Source organism: Cantharellus anzutake (genome assembly GCF_015039405.1).
Source record: "Cantharellus anzutake strain C23 chromosome Unknown EI90scaffold_8, whole genome shotgun sequence".
Classification (NCBI taxonomy): Eukaryota; Fungi; Basidiomycota; class Agaricomycetes; order Cantharellales; family Hydnaceae; genus Cantharellus; species Cantharellus anzutake.
This window is the reverse complement of record NW_024066958.1, coordinates 1346520-1366363: the sequence shown is the minus strand read 5'-3', so window position 1 is coordinate 1366363 and position 19844 is coordinate 1346520. Positions and strand designations below refer to the sequence as shown.

The 19844-nt window shown below is 49.7% G+C and overlaps 9 protein-coding genes across 9 annotated transcripts; 6 read left to right on the top strand and 3 right to left on the bottom strand.

Moving 5' to 3' along the window:
* Positions 1 to 4163: 4163 nt before the first annotated feature.
* Positions 4164 to 4632, top strand: EI90DRAFT_3118629 (uncharacterized protein; the record flags this gene model as incomplete). Its single annotated transcript, XM_039063124.1, has 2 exons — positions 4164 to 4194; positions 4250 to 4632. The coding sequence occupies 2 exons, from the start codon at positions 4164 to 4166 to the stop codon at positions 4630 to 4632; spliced, it is 414 nt and encodes a 137-aa protein (XP_038920458.1).
* Positions 4633 to 7194: 2562 nt separating this feature from the next.
* On the top strand, positions 7195 to 8914 carry EI90DRAFT_3042071 (uncharacterized protein). Its single transcript, XM_039059151.1, has 2 exons — positions 7195 to 7282; positions 7343 to 8914. The coding sequence occupies exon 2, from the start codon at positions 7355 to 7357 to the stop codon at positions 8756 to 8758; it is 1404 nt and encodes a 467-aa protein (XP_038920457.1). The 5' UTR covers positions 7195 to 7282; positions 7343 to 7354; the 3' UTR covers positions 8759 to 8914.
* EI90DRAFT_2560528 (uncharacterized protein) lies at positions 8901 to 9937 on the top strand. Its single transcript, XM_039053233.1, has one exon. It carries the CDS (start codon positions 9043 to 9045, stop codon positions 9571 to 9573), a length of 531 nt encoding a protein of 176 aa, XP_038920456.1. The 5' UTR covers positions 8901 to 9042; the 3' UTR covers positions 9574 to 9937.
* Positions 9938 to 11258: 1321 nt separating this feature from the next.
* On the bottom strand, positions 11259 to 11900 carry EI90DRAFT_3118626 (uncharacterized protein; the record flags this gene model as incomplete). The annotated part of the gene is made up of 2 exons (XM_039063123.1): positions 11259 to 11449; positions 11504 to 11900. The coding sequence occupies 2 exons, from the start codon at positions 11898 to 11900 to the stop codon at positions 11259 to 11261; spliced, it is 588 nt and encodes a 195-aa protein (XP_038920455.1).
* Positions 11901 to 12417: 517 nt separating this feature from the next.
* On the bottom strand, positions 12418 to 12744 carry EI90DRAFT_3118625 (uncharacterized protein; the record flags this gene model as incomplete). The annotated part of the gene is made up of 1 exon (XM_039063122.1): positions 12418 to 12744. The coding sequence occupies one exon, from the start codon at positions 12742 to 12744 to the stop codon at positions 12418 to 12420; it is 327 nt and encodes a 108-aa protein (XP_038920454.1).
* Positions 12632 to 13992, bottom strand: EI90DRAFT_3252368 (uncharacterized protein; the record flags this gene model as incomplete). Its single annotated transcript, XM_039066582.1, has 5 exons — positions 12632 to 13291; positions 13349 to 13408; positions 13607 to 13775; positions 13818 to 13848; positions 13900 to 13992. 5 exons carry the CDS (start codon positions 13990 to 13992, stop codon positions 13054 to 13056), a joined length of 591 nt encoding a protein of 196 aa, XP_038920453.1. The 3' UTR covers positions 12632 to 13053.
* A 244-nt stretch (positions 13993 to 14236) lies between these two features.
* On the top strand, positions 14237 to 14960 carry EI90DRAFT_3042061 (uncharacterized protein). Its single transcript, XM_039059150.1, is given in 4 exon segments — positions 14237 to 14752; positions 14765 to 14785; positions 14852 to 14856; positions 14875 to 14960. The coding sequence occupies 1 exon segment, from the start codon at positions 14244 to 14246 to the stop codon at positions 14691 to 14693; it is 450 nt and encodes a 149-aa protein (XP_038920452.1). The 5' UTR covers positions 14237 to 14243; the 3' UTR covers positions 14694 to 14752; positions 14765 to 14785; positions 14852 to 14856; positions 14875 to 14960.
* A 1680-nt stretch (positions 14961 to 16640) lies between these two features.
* EI90DRAFT_2885222 (uncharacterized protein) lies at positions 16641 to 17030 on the top strand (the record flags this gene model as incomplete). The annotated part of the gene is made up of 1 exon (XM_039053953.1): positions 16641 to 17030. A coding segment is annotated over one exon (390 nt), but the record flags the coding sequence as incomplete, so codon positions are not given.
* A 1113-nt stretch (positions 17031 to 18143) lies between these two features.
* Positions 18144 to 19674, top strand: EI90DRAFT_3042052 (uncharacterized protein; the record flags this gene model as incomplete). The annotated part of the gene is made up of 1 exon (XM_039059149.1): positions 18144 to 19674. The coding sequence occupies one exon, from the start codon at positions 18144 to 18146 to the stop codon at positions 19530 to 19532; it is 1389 nt and encodes a 462-aa protein (XP_038920450.1). The 3' UTR covers positions 19533 to 19674.
* Between the last annotated feature and the right edge of the window lie 170 nt (positions 19675 to 19844).

Genomic DNA, 19844 nt, shown 5'->3' with positions numbered 1-19844 from the left:
GCCCAAAGGTGGACTCTGCAGGGCAGGCGAGTGTATTGCCCAGCGGAGGCGGGAGTGCGCTAGCGGACGTCGGAGCTGTCCGGAAGTCTTCAGGGCTCCGTACTTAGGGAGGCGTAGGTAATAAATTGAAATGAAGGGGTGGTGGTCATCGAGGGGCACCGGGAGGTTTGTGGAATACGGGGGCTCCGAGGTTGGTGAGGGGGGAGCGGAGTTAGAACGGAGGGGTCGGAGAGTCCGGAAGTCGATGGCCGGGAATGGATATGACAAATACTCTGACATTGTGGTCCCCTTCTCCCTCTCCTCCGATACCACAATCTCTTCTCATCTCGCCTCCCCCAACCTCCCCAATTCCCACTGGTCCATTGATGCTGAAGGCCTGTTAAGGCTGGACAACCGCATTTACGTTCTGGATTCCAACGATCTCCATCTCCGCGTTTTGCGAGACAAACACGACCACCAACTTTCTGGACACTTCAGTCAAAACTGGACTCTGGATCTAGTACGTCGTGAGTATACCTGGCCAGGCATCCGTAACTTCGTCAAGAGCTATGTCTCCTCCTGCACTTCTTGTGCCCATGCCAAAGTCCCCCATCATAAGCCTTATGGCTTGCTCAAACAACTCCCCATCCCCGAACGTCCCTGGAACTCCATCTCCATGGATTTCATCGAACAGCTACCCTCCTCTTCTGGATTCACTTCCATCTTGGTCGTCGTGGACCACCTGTCTAAACAGTGCATTTTCATTCCTACCCACGATACCATCACCTCTCCAGAACTGGCCAAGCTCTTCCTCCTCCATGTGTTCTCCAAGCATGGAGTTCCTTCCCACATCACCTCCGACAGGGGTCCGGAGTTTGTCTCTCATTTTTTCCGTTCGCTTGGTAAGGCCCTCGACATCCACCTCCACTTCACCTCCGGTTATCATCCGGAAGGAGACGGTCAGACCGAACAGATGAACCAGATGCTCGAGCAGTACCTGCACATCTACAGTAACTACCAGCAGGACAATTGGTCTGAACTCCTGCCTCTTGCGGAGTTCGCATACAACAACGCTCCGAATGCCACCACAGGCATCTCTCCATTCTTCGCCAACAAAGGCTACCATCCGAACATCACCGTTCACCCAGAGCGAGACCTAACATCAGTACACGCCCAAGAGTACTCTGTAGATCTCGACTCCCTCCATCACTTCCTTCGTGAGGAAATGCACCTCACTCAGATCCGTTATCAGGGCCCGGCAGACTCCCATCGGAGTCCTGCCCCAGCTTTCAAAGTAGGAACCTCGTGTCAGGGATCAGCAATGACCCTGGACCCTATGCCGGCTGCGCGTATGCGCGTGGGAAGTATGCCGGTAATTCCCGTCTACTCCACTTACCTAAGCCCCGGTGACCCGGATCATCTCCGGCATTGTTCTGGAACATTCTATGATCACGTGATTCTATCGGCAATCTGTTTGGTTTCCTTATTGCCGGACTCTACATGTATGTAGCTGACCCTAAGATGGGGACATCCCTTTCCCCCGGCTTTAATCACAACTAGGTTATCTGAGCATCTTGCGCGAGCACGCACGTCCCCTGACACCTCGGTCTATGTAAAGGCCAAGTATTTCCACTCCACCCGACCTTCCAAAAAGCTCTCCGAGAAAAACCTCGGCCCATTCGAGATCATTGCCCGCATAGGAACTCACTCCCTCACTCTCCACCTGCCAGAAAACATGCGAGCCATTCACCCAGTATTCCATGTCTCGCAGATCGAACCCTCCATCCTGAACATCATTCCAAACTGCCACCAGCCACCTCCACCTCCCATAGAAATCGAAGGCGAGATGGAATTCGAGATCGAGGAGATACTCAACTCCAAGATTGACCAACGTAGACGGAACAAGTTGCTCTACCTGGTCAAGTGGCTAGGCTATGAAGGGACTGACAAGGAGACACAATGGCTCCTTGCCAGCAAACTCGATCATGCCTCCGACCTCGTCGAAGCATTCCACTCTCAGTACCCAGATAAGCCTGGACCCGAAGCCCCTTAGGAACCCCAACTCCTCTCCCATCTCTCCCTTTCTCTCCACTCCTCACCTCCATTTTCATTTTTTCTTTCTGTAAGTACAGCTCCCCTCACTGTTAGAACTGGGTGAATTCAGACGACTCCGGAGTGGAATTGGAGACTTAGCATGGAGGGACCTTGGCCTCAGCGACTCAAGCGGAGCGCTGTGCCATTGCTGTTTGTCCATTTGGTCCTTAATTTCACAGTAGGCAAGCAGGAAGTCTCTAGGGGGCATTTCAGGTCGATTTCGGACTGAGCCCGATACGAGTATGTACAAGCGCCGATATATATAATGGAGGGGGCAAAAGCACAAGGAAGCGAAGGGGAACCGAATTGGAACAAAGGTGTCTGAACGGGAACAAAGGGATGTCAGAAGCGGAGCGGTACCAAAGGTCATAGGGCAGAACCTGTGATACGTCCGAAAGGAGGTAAGGAGGGCGAGGCCCAGAGGGGCAGGAGGATGAGGGGAAGTGGGGATGATGACTACTGGCTAAAATGGGAAGAAGCAGCAGTCCAAATAGGGATGAGGGAGAAATGCGAGAAATACATTACAAGCGGTGAAAGTGCCGAAGATGATCTGCGAAGCTCGGAGGTTGCAGAGCTTATGGAGGCGGGGTTGAAAGTCCGAGGAATATTGGCAATGGTGTTTATGTAGTATGAGGTCACCAATGCAATGGACTAAGACCGAGGTGGAGTCAAAGTCCAAGGTAGGAACTATGACGGAAGCTTGGAGCAAAGGTACAAGCGGTGCCCGAGTACGAAGTATGGGTCAGCAGCAGAAGGTCGTAACTTGGCTGGAGGTCGGCAGAAGAGGACCAGAGGGAAGAGAGGGGAAGGAAGAGGGGAGAGGTATCAGGTCCGAAGGTGGGTATCGGAGCGGATGGGAGAAGAGTAGGAGGATGACGGAAGGGTGGAGGTGTTGTGAGGAGGGAGCAGAGGAGTATGAGGAGTAGAAGGAGGGTGGCAAGAGGGGTGGTGTTTGGTCCGAGGTGGTTATCAGAACGGACAGAGATAGGACAGGAGAGTGATGGAGGAGTGGAGGTGGCATGGGAGGTGAAGGGTGGTGTGGTGCCAGGACCGAAGGTGAATATCGGAACGGACAGTGGTAGGGTAGGATTCCGGAGGTGGGGAAGGAGGTCCAGAAGTCGGGGCGGGGTTGGGTATGCACGGATATGACACTCACCTTACTAATTCTGGGCCTTCAAGGGTTCAGGCCTAAGAAGGGGATACTGTCATATCCATCCCTGGCCATCGACTTCCACTCCCTCCGACCCCTCCGGTCTACCTCTGCTCCTTCTTCACTAACCTCAGAGCTCCCATATTCCACAATCACCTCGGTACCCCTCAATGGTCACCACCCCCTCTTTTCAATTTATTACCTACGCCTCCCTAAGTACGGAGCCCCAAAGGCTTCCGGACAGCTCCAACATCCGCTAGCGCACCCCCACCTCCGCTGGGCAATACACTCGCTTGCCCTGCAAAGCCCACCTTTGGGCCTATCCCTCCTTTCTGTTTCTGGGTTATCGCCTACCATTCCGTTAACCCTGTAACCCGACTCGTCGGTAATATTCAATCAGCTAATGTCTAACCCCGTTAGCTCGGCTCCGCCATTTGCGGACCCGCCCTTGTTGTAACTATATATATACTCAACTTGTACATAGGTTACACCTCAGTAATAAAATCAACTAGAGTTTACCCCCTTCAGTTCTGGTTGCCAGTTTAGTAAGTTAGGGCACGGACGTGTTACTTGGCACAGTGCTCCTGGCATAAGTCACTGAGGCCGAAGCCCTCCATCACGGAGACACTCCCGTTGTTCACTTCAAAAGTTTTTTCGCTGTTCAAGTTCCTGACACTGCGACAACGATCGTCGTTTCATTATGTTTTTGTGGTTCTCTAGTCATATTGTCCCATACCATCGTGTTGACTAGTCAATATATAATCCTTCATCCAGTCAGACATAAGCCATCATTAAACAAGATTTGACCTGCATTAGAGCATGATTCCCTATGATATCATCACGGATAATTACACGATAAAAGGATTATTCCCTGTTATTCAGCAGGACTTTTTGACATGATTCTGGTCACAATCATGTATGGCAGCAGGATTTGTCTGACATGGAAAATTTAGACAAAATCCTGCTTCTCAGTGGGACTTTAATCCTACTTCACAGAGGATTTTCTCATGGAATTTTTTTTCTCAGTGTCAAACAATGCAACTGTCGAATTCTATCATGCAACGGCAAAGGAATTTATCATGGAAGACCCCATTGGCGAGGAAGAAGACAAGGTGTTCTTTATTGATGATCGAAAAGGATATTTTCTTGGATTACGACTCCTTCGACTTGTGAATGGTGTTATTCAAAGGAACGAGGTTGGGATTCCCACTGAACTCCCTTTGGGAGATAGAAAGAAGGGGGATAATTTTTTGGCAGAAAGGCTACCCGACTACATCCAGTATCCATTCAACTGGTTGTTTGACCACTTGGATCCTTGGTCACTCTTTTCAGAAGAGTCTAATGAATTGCAAAGAGAGTTTGAACGACTTCTGACACGTCATTCTTGGCAGCTTCTAAGTGGTGGATGAAACTAACGGAATAACCGCTTGCTCTAATGCTAAAGCTCAGTCTCAAGCTAATGCTGTCAGGGCTCGGTCCTCAATCAGGGACAGCCCGACCTCGGTCCTAGGTGTGTGTGGTGTTCCGGGTGCTAGGGCGCTAGACCCCGTCCTCAGCTCCTCAAACTCACTGAAGGGACTAAGCGGGGATTGAGTTGTCATGTATTACAGAGGGTAACTACAACTTGCCTAAGCGGGGATTGAGTTGAGAAGAAGGGTAAGTTTCCCTATTCCCCGCTTGGCTACTATAAAAGGAAGTGTACTGTACAGTTCGTAACGTGATTCCGGGTAGAAGCCGAGCATGTTCCCGCGACTCGGAAAAGGTGTCACATGGGTTAAGGCGAGTTGCTCGCCTTAACCCACGTGACTTTTCCCGCGGGCTCACATGCGGGTTGAAGTTGTGAGAGGTATGTAGGGATGGGGAGGTCTGGGAAGGTGGTTCTGGGGTGTGGTTGGGTGCCCTGACAGCGGGGTCAGGGGCCGATCCCTGACAAATGCGCGAGAACTAGCTTTAGCATTAGAGCAAGCGGTTATTCCGTTAGGTTATGAGCCCAGATCTCGTGTCGGATCACGAAATCCCAGAGGTTCTGTGGGAGTTTCTTAACTCTCAGCACTTCCCGGGCTTTCTCTAGCATGGACTTTGCGCGATTGTTCCAAGTGTGGTCTGCGCACTCTGCAATGCCATCTTGTGAGGAATCTGCGTTGATAATTTCGTGCTTGATCCCCTCTTTCGCCAGGAGCCTCTGGAAAATTTCCGAATCATACACTCCACTTCCATTGGTCCGGAATATCTTGAGTTTCCGACCAGTCTCCATCTCAGCACTGGCTTTCCAGCTCTTGAAGAGCTCTAGGGTAGCTTCCTTCGTGCTTGCGGATCCAACGCGTGTATAGCGACTATATTCATCGGTGAAGGTTGCAATATAGCGATGTCCTTCCCGGTTCGCTTGGTGTACTGGTCCCCATATGTCGCTTGTTACCCTTCCAAGAACTTCACCTGCCCGCTCTTCCGTGACTTCGGGGATTTCCTCATGGGTCTGTTGGACTTCTACTCGGAGTCTATAAAGACTTCCGTGAGAGTAGGCTTGGGCAATGAGTTGATTGGTCTTGGAGCACCGGATGTCAGCGGTTTCTGTACCGAGGGTAGTTGAGAGTCCGACACTGGAGAGTTGGTGGATAGAGAGGAGATTATTTGTGATTGATGGAACGTGGAGGACATTTTTGATTGTCACCGGGCGCAAATTATTTTCGGTGAGTGTTTGGACTTTGATATTTCCGATGCCGATCGCTATTGCGGATTTCTGATTTGCGACTCGGATATGTTTAGGTTGATTAAAACTTTGATATGTGGTGAAAAGTGAGCGGTCCGCGCTCATATGCGAAGTCGCACCAGAGTCGATGATAAAATAGGTGCTGCCTTTGGGTGAAGCAGTGCAATCAACCCTTTCCTCTTGTCTGAGGTGGGGTGCTTCTGCCGGAGTTGTTATGTGGGGCTGACTATCTGAGCTCCCATCACTACCGCTTGCCGAGTCTCTTTTCGGCCTCTTCCCCGGACTTCTCTTCGGACCTTGCTCTCTCACATCTCCCCCTTCAGCCCAACATTCCTCAGTGGAATGGCTTCGCCTCCTGCAGTTTTGGCATCTCAATCCTTTCCTTTGCCTTGAGTCCGATCTTGGACATTCACTGTTTCGGCTTTGCATACTCGGCTTCTGCTCCCAACATTTCCCTTTGCACTTATAGTTGCAAATGGACTCGATGGTCTCTTGGAGGGTGAGGGAGTGCCGGTTGATTAAGGATGTTTGGAGAGTGTTCCAAGTTGGGGGCAATGATAAGATGAGGGCTGCCGCTAATAGATCCTCGCTAGCCTGATTTCCGGATGTGTGAAGTTTGAGAGCTGCTTGCTCTATCTCCTGGACTAGGGATTCAATGTCCCATTTCTGAGTCCTTTCTTCATTCCGCAACTTCATCAATAATGATACCACGGGTTTGATGCCTATCCCTGAGAATTGAGTTTGTATCGCGTTCCACATTTCAGACGCGACCATGAGATCAGAATAAGTTTCTGTAATCTCATCCTCGATAGATGCTAAGATCTGGAGGAGGGCTTCAGAATTGCCCTTCTTCCATGTCTCTAAGGGAGTCGTGGTTGTTGATTCAGATGAAGCGGGGTCGGAATCGGCAAATGAGCGGGGAATGTATGAGGGTAGCGGTCTTGGGATAGAACCATCTGCATAGCCAAATAGATTTTGACTTTCCAAGACTAGAGCGATTCGCTGTTTCCAAGTTGCATAGTTTGACCCATCAAACTTGAGTTTAGTATACTCGAAAGTTTTGGCACAGGGCCATGCAGGAGTTGTCTTAGAGTTCATTGTAGAGCTAGATGGCGAGTTCTCTTGTGGACTTGGAGCTATAGAGAGCTCCTGGGCTCATAACCTAAAGTTGCACCACTCAGTGCGGCGGCTCGGTTGGGATGGCAGTAGACTCTGAAGATATATTTGTCGGTGTAAATACATGTAAATACACATCGAGACAAGTATGGAAAGTGCACAACACCCATTATGACTTGCTCCTCCAACAGAAACCGGCGGCTTGGGTTGAGTGGCATGGTTTGGATGAATTCTCCGTGAGTTTCCGCCTATATTTCATGTATTTGAATGATATGACATCACTCGACGCTCTATAGAATCACAAATCAATGAAGCTGGTGAAGGAAGCTTTCGGATCCACTTTGTGGCGTGGTTTCGAATTTGAACCTTGGCACCTTTATCGATCATTCCTTCCATTCGCCTCGTCGTCACTCTATGAATTGTATGGTCATCTCTCCGATCCTGTTCAAGTGTTCTCCATATCCGGCAAGTTTTCCGGTGGCTTTATTCCTTTGAGTGAGGATGCACGTAATGCTCAGGAGGTTGCCGAGGCAAAACTCAGTGACCTGCCAAAGAAGTTTGATGAAGATGGCCGGAAAGTAACTAATTATGAAGCCGAGTTCACTGAACATGATGTTCGCAATGGGGTTGTGACTTGTGCAGCGATATCTCAAGATGGTTCTCATGTCGCCCTCGGTTTCGGAAATGGGTTCATCGAAGTTGCGGACATCAACCTTCAGCGTACAATCTCTCGCTTCCAGTCCGATCCTCCGAACCATCCAGTTTGGATAGAGTTTATCCTTGGTGCCAATGCTCAGATTGCCACCGAGGACACTGATGGAAACATCTCCGTTCTCAGTCGTGGCACACGTTCGGTGCCATGTGGCGCTCCTCCTAGTGGTGATTACCCTGCTCTAACTGCATTGTGGAGCAATGGATACTTTATCATCCGAGTTACTCGATCTCAGAATTGGTACAGAAATGTGGCACTCCTATATTTTTCAGGAGAGCCTTCCATTCGGCTCCTCGCATCTCCTTCGGCTCCTTTTATTCTTTCCGATCCTCAACTTTCATCTACTCCTCTTCGTCACACAGTTGGATTCTCTCCTGGAGGCCGATATGTAAGCGCTTTCGATGCAAACTGCGCTCTCGTCTGGTCAACGGATACATCCGAGTTGGTTGCTCAATATTGTGTGCACAAATCTAAATTCTGGATTTTCAATCCCGGTTATGTTCTTCCCCTCTCGTATCTCGTTCCTACACCGGTATTTGGTGACCACGCTGTTGATTTGACCCTGGATGAGGGTACAACCCATGTACAAAGTTCCGAGCCAGATTCAAGACACGACACAGACGAATCCTGGCTGAAATGCCCTTTTTATGACCTCTCCCCAACCATGACCAGGTTGGGTGAGCGCAATAAAGCCTCTGCCTATTCCTCAGCAATAGGGCGGGTCCCATTTCTTTCCATCCAGTCCTCGTCCTCGATACCTCTGGTCTTTTTTAATGGACAAGTCGAACTCATGGTGGAACTCAAGTACTGCCCAGTCTTTACAAACGTGAATCCCTCCTCCAGCGAGAATAAACCCTGGTACGGTGATCTGCTGTTCCAGGATGAGAGCATACCTTCCCCATATCACTTTCCTCGGGCCAGCAAGGACGGGACCCGATTTCTGCTCCAGGGAAAACTGAGAGCCCCGGTGGTCGTCGATATCAGCCAAGTTGTCGTTTAGTGATATACATCCCTACTCCTTAACTGCTAGGTTGACTGCTTTCCAATTATTTGGAGAGATTTGAAATTAAGAATTATGCTAGATGATTGTGGTTGTACATAACAATGTCATGTAAGAAAACGCTGTAATGTCTCGTCCCGTCAACGCTACGATTAGTGCATGGTATTTTTTTCACGAAGGCTTTCAGCACCCAGCACTCGAGTTTGATCAAATGCCTGACGTCGCCAACGATTGGTTGGGGATAACTTTCGGCACCCCCAGCCCCCTAGGGGATCGGCGGCTTAATGTTGGCACAACCAAGGTCTAGACCGCGATATCGAATGTTGTTAGACATCGCGCCCTCCGACTCAGCCAAACTTGCTACATCTCAACGTGTGCGGTGTTGCGGCAATACAGGTGTCGTGTACAACAAAAGACATTCTGAAATGAGACTTCATGTTTTCGAGCTTTGTGTGACTCCAATGTCGACTCTTGTTCATGCGTTGGAGCGGATAAAATCACAACATCTGCCAAGCCATCAAGAGGTGGAGGCACTGACTCAGGAGACCCCTCAGGTTCCGCGGCCGCACCTTCAGAGGCATCCGGACCTGTGTCCTTTGACTGTACTCCAGAAGGCTCTGGTGGGTGCCTGTCAACATGATCCAATTCACCAGAAGATGACGGCCGATGATTCATCTCCTGTTTGGACTTCCGAGAGCTACAGTGGGCGCGCTGTGGCGCTGTGGCTCCCCGCCTCTTCCGACTTTGCGGGTGGGGTGGACTTAACGGACGTCGAAACTGGTCGCACGTCACGGGTTTGCCAAAACCCGGGGTGATTGGGGGAAAGAATGTCCGACTGTGTGTAAGAGATTCAGCTCCATATGTTGATGCAGAGACCGGGTTGCAGGCATCGATGTCTCCACCTGTGGTTTGTATCGACTGTAAATTTCGGGATGGTCCCGGTTGCTGCCTTTTAAAAAACGTTGCTATGAGAATGATATATATAACGAAAGCTCGAGCGCGCGGACTGTCTGCAGATTGGAGTCGCCTTCCGCAGCGTTGGCGGTGAGGGCCAAAAGAAGGCTTTTGAGATTTGGCAGCGTGTGTGGCATGTCCAGGGCTTGCAAGTTGTGCTCTGTCATGAGCCTGCCAGCTGAAGTCGGTAACGTGTTCACAGCCTGAACCTGACGAACCTTACCTTTTCAATGTCCTTGTTGGGAAGGAACACGGCGTACTCAAATGTACTCAAATGTATACATGTCCACACCTTTGGAAAAGAGAGGGAACCTATCGTCAGGGTAGGTGGTGGGTAAGAGTTAATTGGGCAGGGCACGCATTCGGGTCCGTGCAAGCTAGAAACTGGGTCTTTGATCAGGCTGCGACTCCCAACAAGCGATCTGTTGGAGGGGATTTTGACTCTATGGGGAAGATACACTCCAGCGGCCGCATGACAGTTGCCTGCCTGGCCTGAAGCATTGCCTCCTGGGATGAAAAGCGCATCTTAGAAGAACAACTTAGAAGAATGTCCAATGTCCAAGGGATAGCTGTCCGTACTCTTGCGAGATGTAAGCAGGTCCAGTTCAGCAAGAAAGTCCCTGTTCGAAGAAAGTATCGCTTGCGCGGCACGAAGATTGGTTCTTCAATCATCTAACTGCTTACGGCGGCGCTACATGGTTGAACGGGCCGAGGATGACGGCAGGATCGGGGTTCCATGTTTAATTTGGCGCTCACGTCTTTCCGACACTCCCAGGTCAATTTGACTCATGTACTCGTCAAGTTGAAAATGCAATTCATTGAGGAACCGTGCCTACCAGTCGCATTAGTAAAGGGACGCTAGTTACAAATAAGCATAGTATCCACCTTGGCAATCGTGCTATCTCCAGCAAGCATAAAATTCACAATGCAATTCATTGAGGAACCGTGCCTACCAGTCGCATTAGTAAAGGGACGCTAGTTACAAATAAGCATAGTATCCACCTTGGCAATCGTGCTATCTCCAGCAAGCATAAAATTCACTGTATCTATTAAGCACAAAGATCTTAATTCTACATCCACCAAGTAATTTGCGTCAACGAGTCTAACAATATGTCAATTTGCAATCCCAGTAACATACGAAACGGAAAGCACACTTTAACGTATCTGCGAGAGATGCGCCACGCGCCACGCTTCACCGTAACCTCTCCCACGCTTCACACCCCCGCATTCGGTTCTATGTCATTGCGTCTAGATCTATGAGATGGCGAGTGTTCAGGAGCGATGTCGCTCGACGACCCAAGGCACAGTTTCCCGGTAGCACCCAGGCTAAACACTAGAGAGTTAGGCGGCAGATATTCCGTCATCGGATAAATTTCAGCGCGATGCAGAATCTCATCAACATCAAAAGCGTATTTCTGGGGCAAACAGTTTCAAACGCTGGGGGTCAACGCGCCATGTGGGGAGAGGGTCCACCCAGAAGGCCCTTCCGTGGCATAGTCGTCCCTTACTTCCTAGGCGTGACCAGACGTCCGACGGCCCCAAACAGTCACTTCAAATCTGGTTGCGCTGAGATTCGCGCCGGGGGAAAATTCATCAATGGGGTCCATGATGGGTTGGTCGACGATGGATGAACAGATGGGGTGATTTCGGCATAGTCTCGCTCCGAGCTGGGAGCCCGAGTGAGCTCTTCCGCGCCCTCGGCTGGGGCTCGGCCGAGGGAACCCAAGCCTTGTTGGACTATGGGATGGGATGAACGGGACGAGGAAGACCTAGATATCATGCTACATTTACTTCGATGGGTGGGACGCTTAGGCGCGTCCTGAGACTGAGGGGCATAAGGTTGGAGATCATTTTGCTTCACTTTCATCCGTGGTGGCAAGCAAATGGCCAGGGAGGTCTCGAACAAGCGAGATGAAACAATAGCTTCCAAATCACTCTGCGTTGACAAAGACGAAACAGGATTCAAATTTGAGGAACAAAGAGGGTGCAGCTCGACCTCTCTTGTGTGATGCCGTAGGCCGAATCGCTGGGGGCTAGTCTTGATGAAGCCAGCTTTGTGGGGCACCTCTTCCCCAATCGCGTCTCTGATGGCACCATCAGAGGGCACAGTCTTGAGTTGTTGTAGAAGTTGATGACACACCTCTAGTACAATGGCGTGCCAGAGCGATATCCAGATCGTCAAGTCCATGGCCGTCATTCCGCAGAAGGTAGCTGGGAAGAGGTCCAGAAATGACCCTATCTATCCTCGGACACGGGGGTCAGATTCCTAATAAAGACCCCATCAATGCTAGGCACAGTGCTTTAAGGAAGTTTGATTGCATGTTAGAGTAAACCGTGGCGCATTAAACCGACAAGCATTGGGGCCATGCCTCGTTGAAGGGGGGGTAATAAGCTTGATGGCTCCGTATGCACTCCAGGACTTTGAGGCATTGGTCTGCAAAATCCTCCTGGGCGGTTCGGAGACGGCGGAACGTGATGGGGGATAAAATACTCGGCTCTCGGGAAAGGCTGCAAGGAGTTGGAGAAAGACTGTGTATAGGCGAGGGGACAAATGGGGCTCTGGCAGTTTGGGTTTCGGGCAGGCAAAAAATACGCTGCCGCTTGAGCCAGGTAGGAAGGGTGGTGCGGGCCCTGGAGCTGCCTGTCAGAGCAGGCATCAATGATTGTGTTGGTGAAGACGATATCGACGCTGGCGGCGAGGTCGATTAGATCTTCAGAGGGGTATCTTTGGGGAGGGGCAAGCTCTCCGATCGAGCCTTCACTGGAGTGCCTTCTAAGAATACAACATCCCTAGATGCGATCCTCGACACCGCACGAGTATACGTTACAGAAGAAAGGGCGAGCGGAACTTCAATGGCTGGAGATGACATAGCGGACACAGGTCTCGAGAAGTTAGGCGTAGTCAAGGGGGTAAGTCCCGCTCTCTCACTTGACACGTCTATTTCAGTAGCGACTGAGCTCGTGGCATCCGTCGGACGCAGGGTCGGAGAAGCTGGCAAATTAGACGCAGCACTGGTCGTCAGCATAGCCATAGGTTATTCAACAGAAGAAACTAGGCTTTTGGGCAATGGTGTAGGGGATTCAGGGCGCAACGATTGTGATCTCATTGGGAGACTAAGCGGTTCTCCAGTTATTTGAGATATCAGTCCGCGTTCCAAAGGACTACGTGCAGAGAGAACCGATGGTGGACGAGCTTTTATCGTTTCAAAGGGACGCGGCTCAGATGGAGAAGTGGGTTGTTCTTCAGATGGTTCCCTTGAAAAGCGGTTTGATGTGCTCCGAGTCAGCTTGGCATCAGTGGCTAACTGTTTACTCCATAAATTGCTTGAATGACTCGTATTTCACGGAATTGGCACGGGAGGAGGCGGAGATCCTAATCCAAAGCCACTTCTCGGCACAGGTGCCCTGCCAAGTTTGTCGAAACGCGCTGTTTTGTCGCTCAAGCGATTCGCAGGCACCTTTTCCGACGGCGAGCGCTGCGGGCCTGGAGATGGAGTCGAAAATCGTGACGATCCATTCCCAGGAGGTGTAAGTCCACTGTTGGCTTGCAGCGCAGCAATACGTTCCTTGGGAGTGGACCTGACGGGTGCGTGTTAAAGACGTTTGGATTGATGACTTACAACAGTGTGCACGCACATATTGAAATTTAGCCCAGCCTTCGCAGATGCACTTTCATCCCACATCTCAGTACACAATCTGTCCGCGTTAAAGTGGACAACCGTTGAAAAGCAAAAAATGCGTTGCGACTTCAGGACACCAGAATTCTATTGAAATAATGTCAGCATCCTCCGTCACCCTACCTCCTTTAAGCCTAAGGAGATCGCGAACTCTGCTCTCCTGGGACTCCAGGATTTGGTACTTACTGTAAGAAGCGATATAAAATACTATGCCTACTTCTCCTTTCGGGGGACCATGCTTCCGTTGTTCGCTTTCGGCTCTATGGCCTCAATACTCCCAGAATTTTCCTCCTTGGACTTAATATGGGCTCGTCTCTCTATAATTGTTGGCTCTCCCACCTTCCCTACGTGTCGTTTTTCGCGAGTGGAATCAGCGTATTCCGGTCCTGTTAGTTTGCCGGCAAATCAGTAGGAATTGTGGAGCTCACCTCTCTCCATCATCGCTTCCTTCAAAGGCTCCTGCCAAATATATATGATACTCCTTCATCATGTATTTGTCAGCACCCGGACCTGCTTGCATCCCAAGCCATGACGGAGCTGTAGAACAAGCCCACCTGTCGTTATTGCCACCAGATAGGGAAAGAGCCAGTTCAGCCTCGGCATTCCGTTATCTTGATGTACCCGTGTGCTAGCTACTCTGAAATTTATCACGCAAGGAGCTAGACCTGCACAAGACCTACAAGGATCCAACAGGATGACAAAAATGAGCTCAGAATGTTCCCAAGCGAGACCTCAATACAGTACGATTGCTTCGGCCAACTCCGCGCGGCGAGTGAGCTGATCTGGGCAAGGGAAGTGGTAAACTCGGCAATGAAGAGAAGGAATCATCGAACTGATCATTGTGCGCTCCCCAAATGAAAATATCGACCTCGAATATTGTACAGCAGAAGGACGCCAGTCTGGAACTCCGAACTTCGCGCAAGTCGAGATTTCAACCTCGCATTCTTCCCATTCATGTCGTCCGATTCCCCGCCTATCTTGACCACCTTTCCACTCCTCACTGGCTACAGAGAGGTCTGGAGTATTATTTAATCAGGATTGTATCTGTCGAGGACTCAATCTGTAAATATGGTCGGCTATGCCTTTTTCGCGTGTCAGTGCAAATACGGGACTTTGTCTGCTTATATGCTAGCTCGTCCGCCATGGTCCACATCATAAAGGGCCCCTGGAAGAACTTCTTCAGTGGCACTTTCGTTGGGAATGCCATGTATGAACGCTACTCAAACCATTTAGACGCTCACAAGTCTTTTTGGGATACTCACAATGCCCGTCGTCCTTTGTTACAAGCGTTTCCGTCGGGATGATGAATGGACTCGGCAGCAACACGTCCCGGGCCCACTATGCATTGCCATCTAACCTTAACTTCGAACTGCCTCTAAGATGTCTCAATCATGATGTTGGTCATCATCACACTCTCGGCCTCTCACGTTATGCACTAACCACTTGATATTCCCTGCATTTGCATCGCCAACAAGACATCGTTTGACTTAAGGGATCCTTTCAACCGCGCCGTTGTACTGTTTCTACCATACTCCATTTCTGGAAGTGTGTAAAGAACGCAAGCTACGCATGTCAGGCGCCTCTACGCAATAGGGGCCTGTAAAGCGGGAAAGAGCAAGTCAATGCACCGAGCGAACTTTCGGACGTTGCGGCTCTGCAATTTCCCAAACGAAGTAAGTTTGACAGCACTTACTTTATTGAGTCCTGTGCAACCAATTGATTTACGATTGAACCAGCTTCCTTCTATGAAAGCATTTTCATACGCATCATGTGCATGCGGCGCGCAATTGCGCTAGTACTGTCCTTCGTTCACCCTTCCACGTGAGCGCTATCGCACTGGCGCAATGTCTGAAAAAAATACATCCAAGATTATTCGTCCCCGTAACAAAGGAAAGCGTCCCACTCCCGGCTCGTCTTTGCAAGCATCGCATCCCTTGACCCCTTCGGAGTCCCCTGTTTCGCAGGTCCATGTCACTAGTCCCAATGTATCTTCTGATCACGACAACACCCATCGCTATCAGTTCAGAGGGTCGACGGGACCTTCATATCTTGAGCCCGCAGTGGCTGCTCAGCCTGTACCTTCCGGTGGTCGCCGCGCTGATCCGACGGAACCAGCATCTTCCACGGGCCGCAGATTGTGGAAGATCTGGGGGAAATTTGCTCTCAATCGTAGCAAGCCCAGCACTCCCGATCTTGTTGAACAGTCGAGACCATCCACACCCCCTCACCAGCCATCCGCTGATGATAGAGTGCTTCCTCCATCTCCCCTCACCCCTACCGGCAATATTGATGATCCCCTTGAGGCATCTGGGTCGCATGCCACACCCGGCGATCACCTGAACGTCCACGCACAATTGGATTGTGAGGGTATCAACGTTTCTGGCCTATCAGAACCCACGATCGCGCCATCGGCTGGCTTAAATAGTGATCGGAAAAATGTAATCGTTGGTGGTATAACGCTGGTTCTACAAACTGCAGCTGAGGCTCTTAAGTTGGCCCCGGTTCCGAGTCTTGACGCAATTCCGAATTTACTTCTGACGTGGCTCCAGGTTTACGAGGTTAGCTAATATTTCTGTTTCCGTGATAGAAGGGGACGTGTCATTCACGTTTGTGTGGTGTGCGCAGACTGTTGGTGGAAACGATGATGATCTTAAAGGATTGGATGACGACATCCGAAGGGCTTATGTCACCATTCTGCAGCCACTCGAGCTGTTGACGGACCAAATCCCTCCCGAGGTAATTCAGTTGATCAAAAGATTTCACTTGTACGTCCACCTACTCCCGCAGCCGCTGCTCTTCCAATCCAAGAATCCTATTTTCAGGGCCCTGGAACAGCAGATAAACGAGATCAAGTTGTTCAAAAGTCAAAGTCGGGCGAAGAGGATGTTCTTAGCGCGTGAAATTCCCAGGAGGATAAACGGTGTGAAGGCGTGTATAAATGACGCCCTTAACTCATTTGCGGTTTGTCTCCATCAAGACTCCCAAGCCGTTGATTTGACTGACTGATGTGCGTTGTGCAATAGACGCAGGCAACTACTTTAACGCTTCTTCGCTCAATTGAAGCATCGGTGAAATGTATGTTATTTCGCTCTCTCCAATATTGGGCTCTTTCATCAACGCTACATCTTTCAGCACAACTTGATCAACTTCCTCGAGTTGCGGCCGAGCACACCTATGTGAAGAGCAAGTCGGAGTGTCTTCCAAGCACACGAGTTCAAATACAAACATCCCTTCTCAATCATCTGAAGGGGGCCGGAAACCGATTGGTCTGGCTTCGTGGGTCTCCTGGCACCGGGAAGACCGCGGTATCTATGAGCATCGCATCGATACTTGAGAAGGAAGGTACTCTTGCAGCCTCTTTCTTTTGGGACAAAAATCAAAAGGGGACGGGCCTCGATTCTCTGGAGAAATTTCCTTCTACACTGGCACGTCAACTTGCGAACTTCAATGGGGACTTCAAGGTCTCGCTTGTGAAACGCCTTCGACAGCCGAATTCGGAGTTGGTTCTCAGTCTTCCTCTGGAGAAACAAATGAGGACTTTGATTCTGGAGCCGATGAATGGTCTCAAGGGCATAATGTCCGCAAGCAAGAAACGCTTCACCATCATCTTGGATGGTTTAGATGAATGTGGGGATTCAGTGGCACTTGGGACTCTGATGAGCCTCGTACTTGTGCTTGAGGAGCTGCCTTCAACGTTTTCCATACTGGTCAGTTCTCGCCCTGAATCTCAAGTTGTTTCGGCTTGGGATAAATCTCGGAATCGGGGCCATGTCATCCCATGTGAAGACATGGATAAGGTTGCACGAGACGAGACTTTCGACACGATCCGGATTATGGTAACAGATGGGCTTAGGGGTTGCATCGGGGAGTCACAGTGGAAACCATCGATGGACAATTTTGATGCCTTTACTCTGGCTTGCCGTGGTTTGCCTGTGATGGCTTCGATCCGGATACGGGAAGTTCAGCTTCGGACTCAAAGGGGTTCTGTCCTCAGATTAGAGTTTCAATACTTCCTCGACCTCCAAGATTCACCCAAGGATCTGAATGAGGAGTACTTGCGAATAATGCGACGGGCCTTTAGGCCTGACTCGTCAATTATCCCTTCACATGTAGTGGAGAATTATCGCCACGTAGTTGGGATGGTCATTGCTGCACACAAATCGCTCAGTGTTTACAGCATGTCGCATCTCTTGGGAATTGCGGAGGATGAGATCTATGCAATATTGAATCCTATCAGCTCGATCATTGACGTCCCCTCAAACAATACAAACGTCAAATTCTATCATGCGACGGCGAAGGAATTTATTATGAGAGACCCTATCGGCAAGGAAGAAGACAAGATGTTCTTCATTGATGATCCAAAAGGATATTTTCTCGGATTACAACTCCTTCGATTTGTGAATGGTGTTATTCAAAGGAACGAGGTTGGGTTTCCCACAGAACTCCCTTTGGGAGATAGAAAGAAATGGGATAATTTTCCGGCGGAAAGGCCACCCGACTACATCTACTATTCATTCACCTGGTTGTTTTCCCACTTGGATCCTTTGTCACTCTTTTCAGAAGAGTCTAGTGAATTGCAAAGAGAGTTTGAACGACTCCTGTCACAAAACTTCTTTTCATTCTTGGCAGTTTCTGAAGGGTTGGGATTTGGGTCGGTTTGGCTTGCGTGGAGTGCATTCTCCGTGAGTTTCCACGTATATTTCATGTATTTGAATGATATCACATCACTCGACGCTCTATAGAATTACAAATCAATGAAGCTGGTGAATGAAGTTATCGGATCTACTTTGTGGGGTAGTCCCCATTGGCATGCTTATCGATCATTGCTTCCATTCGCTTCATCCTCACTCTATGAATTGTATGGTCATCTCTCTGATCCCGTTCAAGTGTTCTCCATATCCGGCGAGTTTTCTGGTGGCTTTATTCCTTTAAGCGAGGATGGACGTAATACTCAGGAGGTTGCCGAGGCAAAATTGAGCAACCTGCCAAAGAAGTTTGATGAACGTGGCTGGGAAGTAACTAATTACGAAGCCGAGTTCACTGAACATGATGTTCGTAATGGGATCATGACCTGTGCGGCGATATCTCAAGATGGTTCTCATGTCGCCCTCGGTTTCGGAAATGGGATCATCGAAGTTGCAGACATCAACCATCAGCGTACAATCTCTCGCTTTCAGTCCAATCCTCCGAACCATCCAGTTTGGATAGAGTTTATCCTTGGCGGCAATGCTCAGATTGCCACCGAGGACACTCGTGGAAACATCTCCGTTCTCAGTCGTGGCACACGTTTAGTGCCATGTGGCACTTTTCCTAGTGGTCATCACCCTGCTATAACTGCATTGTCGAGCAATGGATGCTTTATTGTTCGAGTTCCTCGAGCTCAGAATTGGTACAGAAACATGACACTTCTATATTTTTCAGGAGAGCCATCCATTCGGCTCCTTGCATCTCCTTCGGCTCCTTTCATTCTTTCCGATCCTCAACTTTCATCTACACCTCTACGTCACACAGTTGGATTCTCTCCTGGAGGCCGATATGTAGGCGCTTTCGATGCGAACTGCGCTTTCGTCTGGTCAATGGATACATCCGAGTTGGTCGCTCAATATCGTGTGCACAAAGCTGAGTTCTGGATTTTCAATCCCGGTTATGGTCTTCTCTCGTATCTCGTTCCTACACCGGTATTTGGTGACCACGCCGTTGATTTGACCCTGGAAGAGGGTACAACCCATGTACAAAGTTCCGAGTCAGATTCAAGACACAATGCAGACGAATCCTGGCTGAAATGCCCTTTTTATGACCTCTCGCCAACCATGACCAGGTTGGATAGGCACGATGAAGCCTCTGCCTATTCCTCAGCGATAGGGCGGGTCCCATTTCTTTCTATCCCACCTACATCGTCGATACCTTCGGTCTTCTTTAATGGACAAGTCGAACTCATTGTCGAATTCAAGTACCTCCCAGTCTTTACAAATGTGAATCCCTCCAGCGAGAATAAACCCTGGTACGGTGATCTGCTGTTCCGGGATGAGAAAACGCCTGTCATGTGTCACTTTCCTCGAGCTAGCAAGGACGGGACCCGATTTCTGCTCCAGGGCGAACTGAGAGCCCCGGTGGTCGTCGATATCAGCCAAGTTGTCGTTTAGTGATGTACATCCCTACTCCTTAACTGCTAGGTTGACTGTTTCCCAATTATTTGGAGAGAATTGAAATTAAGAATTATGCTACTTGATGATTGTGGTTGTACATAACAACGTCATGTAAGAAAACACTGTAACGTCTCGTTCCCGTCAACATTACAATTGGTGCATAGTATTATATGCAATGTTTTTCACGAAGGCTTTCGGCACCCAGCACTCGAGTTTGACAAGGGCTGATCAAATGCCTGATGTCGCCAACGATTGGTTGAGGATTTCTCTCCGTATGTTCGTTTCCTCTTCGTATATATAGTACGTGCG

What these genes read in the sequence shown, in the direction of transcription:
- EI90DRAFT_3042071 (XM_039059151.1), top strand. Translation starts at nt 7,355, where the DNA reads ATGAAGCTGGTGAAGGAAGCTTTCGGATCCACTTTGTGGCGTGGTTTC.
- EI90DRAFT_2560528 (XM_039053233.1), top strand. Translation starts at nt 9,043, where the DNA reads ATGTTGGCACAACCAAGGTCTAGACCGCGATATCGAATGTTGTTAGAC.
- EI90DRAFT_3042061 (XM_039059150.1), top strand. Translation starts at nt 14,244, where the DNA reads ATGAAAATATCGACCTCGAATATTGTACAGCAGAAGGACGCCAGTCTG.